A 7329-nucleotide genomic window follows, 5' to 3' on the forward strand; every position below is an offset into this window, starting at 1 on the left:
AATTTGATGCATGTCAAATGGAAGGTAGGACAAAATAATAATAATAAATAAATAAATTTTGACGGGTATGAATGCTAGAGACTGGAAAATGAAGCAATGGATAATATTGGACAATAATAGGATGACAAAAAGGTGAAGAAGAAAAAAAAAAGTCGGTAAGTTTACTTTCTCATTAGTTACACTGTAGTTTTCGAGGTCTACATGTCCTAACAAGCTAAACCACCATGTTGATGGTTGGATTGGTTTGATGATTTACCTATGTACAAGATTGTATCGTGAGATTTTTAGGTATATATTTAATACACTTAAATTTGCATGATTTCCACTTTCATGATTTGATTGTTTTAATTTTCATGCAATTCGGTTAGGGTTATAATGAAAATTGCTAATCAATTTATTGAATCCCTACTTGTTTCTTTAATTGGTTTAGAGGGCTCACTGTGGGCAACGCCACCTTCGTTTTTGTAAGGCGGCATTACAAAAACGTGACCATGCCAATAACCCAAAATTTGTAATAGGCAAAGTCATATTATAAAAGGAAAATGACTTAAAATGAGAACCAATAACCCAAAATTTGTTCTTTAGGTCATTAAACTTTTAATTATATCCAATGATTTGTTTTTATTGACTTTTACCAGTTAAAATGTCAAGATCACAAAACAATACAACATTACTAATGGTTATCAATTGAGGTTTGAGAAAAACGATTACTATAAGCTTGGTTACATGTGACAAACACAATGATAGTATTCGTTCTCATTTTAATCAATAAAAATCAATAAAAATCATAATCGTAAGTATTTTAAAACCAAAATAAAAAATTAGTTTCCTTAATGGATACAATTAAAAATTTAATATTTAATGACCTATAGAACAAAATTTATTATGTTATTGGTCGCCATTTTAAATCATTTTCCCTATTATGAAATCATGTCATGCAATTATGCCTAGAAACATTATTATGAAATCATGTCATGCAAATATGCCTAGAAACATTATGAAATCATGTCATGCAATTATGCCTAGAAACATGGCTAAAAATCGAAAAAAAATTCATTCAACAGTAGAAGCTCTTCACTTTAATCTTAATCCAAAAGCTTACTTTTTATAACTTTTTAGCTTTTTGTAGCTTTTACCTTTTGGTTTTTATCTAATTTCACATATTTAAAAGCTAAAAAACTATTTTTTTTTTCTTAACACTTCGGCAAAATTAAAAACAACTTTCATCTCCTATCTCCTAACTACCGGTTATTTTATCCAAATACACAAAGGTGTTTCATTAAAGTTCATGATCATACTTTATGATTAAATCGTTTGATACTAATTCAACCATTTCCTAATTAATCAGGCATCGTAATTTAATTTAATTTACCCGAGTTTGCAAATCATCAAGACACAAACTGAACCATTAAGATGAAACAACAATCAATCTTAATAGATAAATGTCTAAATGAATAAACGACTCAAAAACCATTTAAAAACACAACCTAAAAAAAAAAAACAATTCTTCAAATTCAAGCTTACAAAATAAAATTACATCATACTTTCTTTTCACCCCATCACCAATCGATGAATTTACTGCACATAATTGGTAAAAAATATATATATCAATTTACTAATTACATTTTTCATTTTTTTAAAAATATTTTAATTAAAAAAGAGAATATTTAAATGGTTAAGGATTGCTTACCTCAGCATCTTCTGCACCAGATTTGGTGATTTCCATTTTTTGGTCATCTATAGATATACAAATACAGATGTGTGTTATGATTTAAAAAGTATTTTTTTTTTCTAATTTTAAGAAAATGAAAATTATTTCAAAATTACCTCCATCTTCAGGAATATCAGAAGTCCATAAAGTGAGATTGTCTCTCAGAAGCTGCATAATTAAAGTGCTGTCTTTGTAGGATTCCTCACTCAGGGAATCAAGCTCTGATATAGCTTCATCAAAAGCTTGTTTCGCCAGGTGGCATGCCCTGATTCGTTATAAAAACAAAAAACTCAAAACCCTAAATCCAAGATTCAAAAACAAAAAATTAACAAAATACCTTTCAGGAGAGTTCATAATCTCATAATAAAACACTGAAAAGTTCAAAGCCAAACCCAATCGAATAGGATGAGTAGGAGATAAATCAGCTTCTGAAGTAGTTGAAGCCAACTACAAACATCAAGAAAATAAATAAATAAGTAAGTAATTAAGTATTAAGAAAACAGGATATAGATTATTAGATTACTTGATAAGCCTTCAAAGACTGATCAGCTGCTTCTTTCTTATCATTACCAGATTTGAACTCTGCAAGATACCTATAATAATCACCTTTCCTGTAATCAAATCATAAACATTAAGCCAATTGAATTTATTGGTTATATATTTATTATATTATATTTATGCTTACATTTTGTAGTAGAAAACAGTGGATTCACCAGCAGAAGAAGATGGAATGAGATGTTCATCAATCACAACCATGATATCACTACAAATGTCAGATAACTCTGTTTCAACTTTTTGTCTGTATTCCTTAATCCGTTTTACATTCACTTCATTGCCTCTTGATTCCTCTTTTTGTTCAATGGAAGACAAAATTCTCCATGATGCCCTTCGTGACCCCACCACATTCTTGTACCCAACTGAGAGCAAGTTCCTTTCTTCAACAGTTAGTTCCACATCCAACTTTGCTACCTTCTTCATAGCATCCACCATTTCTGTATAAAAACCATTAACAAGATTAGATGCAAGAAATTAGGTATAAATTAGAACTTCGATATGTTTAAGATGTATGATTATATAATTTAGCACAAACAATTGATTAGCTTCCTTATCTGATAGCAATTCGTGTTTTTTTCTCTAAACTCGTATGAATTTATATCGATTTTAAGCTGGTGACAGGTTATGATTAAGATAGCAATGCTTCGCTACTTTATTATATGTCGCTTTTAAACCACTGAGCACTAGATGCTAGTTTCACTACCTTATCGATGTACTTTTGAACAGATCTAATGAGAATACTTAGGAGTTAAGTCCTCCAATGTAGTATACAGAACTTGCTTATAGATTGTGTAACCTAATTAAAATCTCAAATCATCAACCAAATTTGCTAAGAATCGAAACTTCCCCAATTAGATTACGAAGTAGGCAGGAAGTATACATCAGATTTAGATGACAAAATACGGAATCAAGATTAAAACAACGGATCTAGAAAAGGAAAGAACAAGAAAGGTTATCACCGTCGTAGCGTTCGGCTTGCTCGGCAAGCTTGGCGACATAGATGAAGTTTTCACGTTCAGTTGAAGAAGCCATGGCCGCCGATCTCAAGCACACCGACTAATTTCTCTCTCTACTTTGTCGAAATGAGTGGAAAGCGGAGAGATTCTCGGTGGACTGGTTTTTTATGTGTGTGTAATAAATTTGGGGGAAATTCATTTTGACCACAAAACTTTACCTTTTTTCTATTTCAGGCATGAATCCTTTAGAAATATAAATATGGCCATGAATTATATTTTCTTCTTCAAACTTTTCGTCTTTTCGCAATTTCCATGGATGTAACGGTAAATGTTCGGATTGATAAGTCCTAAAATGAAAATAACTGAGGTGCATTGCAGGGTGAACATGGCCCGTGAGGTGCATTATAGGGTGAACATGACACAATATGATGTATTTTTTTCACAAACTATATTGTATCAACCATAAGTGTATATGAATTTTGGTTATGAGTGTTGTATCAAATATACTTGGTATCAACTTATTTGGATACCAGCAAGTTCGGTCGGTAGAAATTGGTAATGATATATTGTATTAATATTAAATTAAAGACAAAGTAAATGTATTTAAAAGGTAATATACGAGGGTTATAAACAAGACAACACAAACTTACTTCCTAAGACATTAAGAGGATCATTTACATCTTCCAAAGTTCGAGGGCCTTCTTTGTATGGTCAAGGATCCCGTTGATATTTTTATAACTGAGATAAAGTGTCTTATTAGTAATGAGAAAACACTATAAAAAGATATGGACGGTGAGGATGTTAGTTATACCCATGAGTTTAAGTTAATCATTTTACAATTTTCATATATAAAAATATAAATTAATGTTGATACAAATGAAAATGAAAATATATTATTTTTTAGCCAAAGTAATGTAAATGATAGTAGACGTGAATACGAACCTGTGGATATAAAAAGTGTCGAAAACGGAGTTCGTATGAGAAAATTACGACTATCCAAACATAACGAGAAAATAACATAAACCTAACGAATTAAAAAGGGCTAGTTACCTGCAATTATGTAACACCGTAAATGTTCAAACAATTTTTCACATTTTTAAAAGCATACTTTCATTCATAATATTATAAAAATCTCATTGTATCACAAATCAATCCAAAGAAACACAACCCAATATCATAATGTATAAAAACTCCTCATGTGTCGGCGTCTTCCCGCGATCCTCACTGGTACCTGAAACACATAACACAACACTGTAAGCATAAATGCTTAGTAAGTTCCCCAAAATACCACATGCAACACATATTAGCCACTCGAGGCTATAACTTCGTATGACCCTCTGGTCAAAGTGTCTCAGTGGGACCCTCCAATCCCATAACTCTTTGGACCCTCTGGTCCTAACTCTATGGACCGTTCGGTCCTAACTCTATAAACTTTGAATCACATATAGCACAAAATCACATAGATATCACGTCATGTAATAGCATACAACATACTCTGTCACATAACTCTAATTACCACTCTAGGTAAAATATAGTGAGAAGACTCACCTCGGGTAACTCGGTAAACCTCGAACTCTGAAATATTGCACTAGCCTCCGCCTAATCACATGAATAATTACTCTAATTAATACAACTTCTAAAGGCTAGGCTAACCCCTCTCCATAAGTTCTCTAAGAAGGGTAAAATACCATTCTACCCCTCTAATGGCTCATAAGTCCAAACACTGACTAAACCCTAAAAGTCAACAAAAGTCAACGGTCAAACTTTGACCCAATTCGTCGAGTGCACTCGTGTGACTCGGCGAGTACATGCGTGTCCTCTTCGCCCCTGGTCCTCACTCGACTCGCTGAGTCAACCCTACATTCAACGGGTTATCACGGGTCGCGAATCGCGGGGCAACTCGACTCGACTCATCGAGTCTCTTATAGGCTCGGCGAGTTCCTCCCATGACAACACACATCTGACCTCCTGAGGTCAGATCTGCTTCTCTAATCTATAGATCTGACTTCCCCATGACCAATAAACACGTAAAGGTCGGATCTTGCTACACATGCAATGCTCCCAAGGCTTATTTTGGTGAAATTCCTTCTAACATGGCAACCTATGTCCATTTCCTCCATAGAACCACAAAAAGCAGCATGTTTCAGGCTCTCTGGACCTCAAAAGGTCCAGATCTAAAGTTTAGCACTCAATGGGACACTATACTCAACTAAACAAGCCATAAAAGGGTATAGAAAACCCTAAATTCAATGCTCTTAAGCAAAACAGAAGGATAGGATCGAATAGCTACCTCAAACTTGAAGATCCAAGCTGAAAATCCACTGAAATGCAATCCTCTTGACCTCCCTTGCTGGAAACACTTTCTCCTTTGCAAAATCACACCAAAAATGATCAAAAAGGCTCAAACTCTCTCACAACTCGCTCACAATCGCTAGGGTATCTCTCTCTGGACTGGTAGCCGCAAATGGAGGCCATAAAGGCCTTTAAATAGGGCACAGACCCTGAGAATTAGGGTTTCAATCCATAGCGCGGACTCGTCGAGTCCGTTCATTAATCCAGTCAACAAACACGGTCCTACTCGATGAGTCTACGACTCAACTCGTCGAGTCCCTCTCTATTTCTCAAAAATAAAATGATAAAATATAATACCTGGAAATCCGGATGTTACAAATTAATGATCTCAACCGCTAACCACCTCATTAAAGACCTAACCTTCGACCTATCAAGAGGGCACGACTGTAACACCTATTTTTCGGGATAGATCGGTTGAGGGCTTGAGGTGTAACAACGTAAATTTCAAAACAATTTTTCACTTTTTAATAATGTAATTTCATTCATAAAGATTCTCAATTCTCAATGTATCACATAAAAAATCCATAAAATCACATCCCAAGATCAAATGTATGAAACTCCAATAGTGTGTACTGATCATGTCGGCGCCTTCCCGCGATCCTCATTGGTACCTGAAACACATAACACAAACACTGTAAGCACAAAGGCTTAGTGAGTTCCCCAAAATACCACATACAACACATTCGCCACTCAAGGCTACGGTACGACCCTCCGGTCGATGTGTCTTAGCGGGACCCTCTAGTCCCGTAGCTCGTTGGACCCTCTGGTCCGGTCATAGCTCGTTGGACCCTTTGTTCCAGTCTGTATCGTTGGACCCTTCGATTCGTTCTATATCGTTGGACCCTCCGGTCCGGTATATACAACATATGGCATACATACAACAAAATGCACATAATCTCATACATACACATAGCATACAAGACCCTTCAGTCTACACATAAATACCACTCTAGGTAATGTATAGTGAGAATACTCACCTCGGGTATCTCGGATAATCTCGCACACGAACACACTGAGCTAGCCCCCGTCTAATCACATAAACAACACTCTTAAATAAATAATGGCTCTAAAGGCTAGATTAAATCCACTCCTACAATCCTATAGAAGGGTAAAAGACCATTTTACCCCTCCCTGACCCAAAAGTCCAATGGTTGACCAAAACCCTAAAAGTCAACGAAAGTCAACAGGAGGCAGTACGCGGCGCGTACCTTCTCTGTACGCGGGGCGTATGCCGGCGAACCATAATCGGGGTCTCAACCCCTTACGTTGCGCGTACTGAGAGTTATGCCCGGCGTAAGTCTCAATTTCAGCCTTTTCTTGGATTTTGGTCTTAAACGGTTAAGACACTCATTCAACTTTCAGATTTGACTTTCCCTAAGCCTCTTATTCCATAAAGTCGGAACCTTTAAGCCTTTACATGGATGTAAAGGTCCCTAATCACTCTAACACCTTTCCTTCTTCCTCAAAAGGTCTAGATCTCATGCATGGCTCAATATTCACGTCCAAGATTGTATTTTTATGAACATTCAACTCTTATAATCCTGAAATATGGTAGATCTAGGCCAATGGAGACCATTTGCTCATAAAGTCTCCACCTTGGGACCAAAAACCCTAGAAATTGGTCCAAGAAGCACAAAGCACAAATGACAAGGAAAGTTTTGAGCTTTTTACCTCAGAAAGAAGCTCCAACCTCTGAAAAACTCGGATCTACTCTTGTCAACCAACTTCTAGCTCCCAAAATGATCTCCTCTTCTC

The 7329-nt window shown here is 35.5% G+C and overlaps 1 protein-coding gene across 1 annotated transcript; it reads right to left on the minus strand.

Moving 5' to 3' along the window:
- Positions 1-1414: 1414 nt before the first annotated feature.
- On the minus strand, positions 1415-3384 carry LOC145076944 (14-3-3 protein 9). Its single transcript, XM_079022739.1, has 7 exons — positions 3226-3384; positions 2397-2703; positions 2235-2322; positions 2049-2158; positions 1828-1976; positions 1691-1737; positions 1415-1578 (listed from the first exon to the last, which is right to left on the minus strand). The coding sequence occupies exons 1-7, from the start codon at positions 3296-3298 to the stop codon at positions 1576-1578; spliced, it is 777 nt and encodes a 258-aa protein (XP_078878865.1). The 5' UTR covers positions 3299-3384; the 3' UTR covers positions 1415-1575.
- Between the last annotated feature and the right edge of the window lie 3945 nt (positions 3385-7329).

This window comes from Lactuca serriola, chromosome 9 (genome assembly GCF_051521515.1).
Source record: "Lactuca serriola cultivar US96UC23 chromosome 9, Lser_US96UC23_V15, whole genome shotgun sequence".
Taxonomy (NCBI): domain Eukaryota; kingdom Viridiplantae; phylum Streptophyta; class Magnoliopsida; order Asterales; family Asteraceae; genus Lactuca; species Lactuca serriola.

Bases quoted from the DNA above. Each gene is read 5' to 3' on its own strand.
- LOC145076944 (XM_079022739.1), bottom strand. From the start codon at position 3,298: ATGGCTTCTTCAACTGAACGTGAAAACTTCATCTATGTCGCCAAGCTT. The intron at 2,323-2,396 runs GTAAGCATAAAT...ATTTGATTACAG, and splicing joins ACTGTTTTCTACTACAAAAT to GAAAGGTGATTATTATAGGT. The intron at 2,159-2,234 runs GTAATCTAATAA...TGATGTTTGTAG, and splicing joins AGTCTTTGAAGGCTTATCAA to TTGGCTTCAACTACTTCAGA.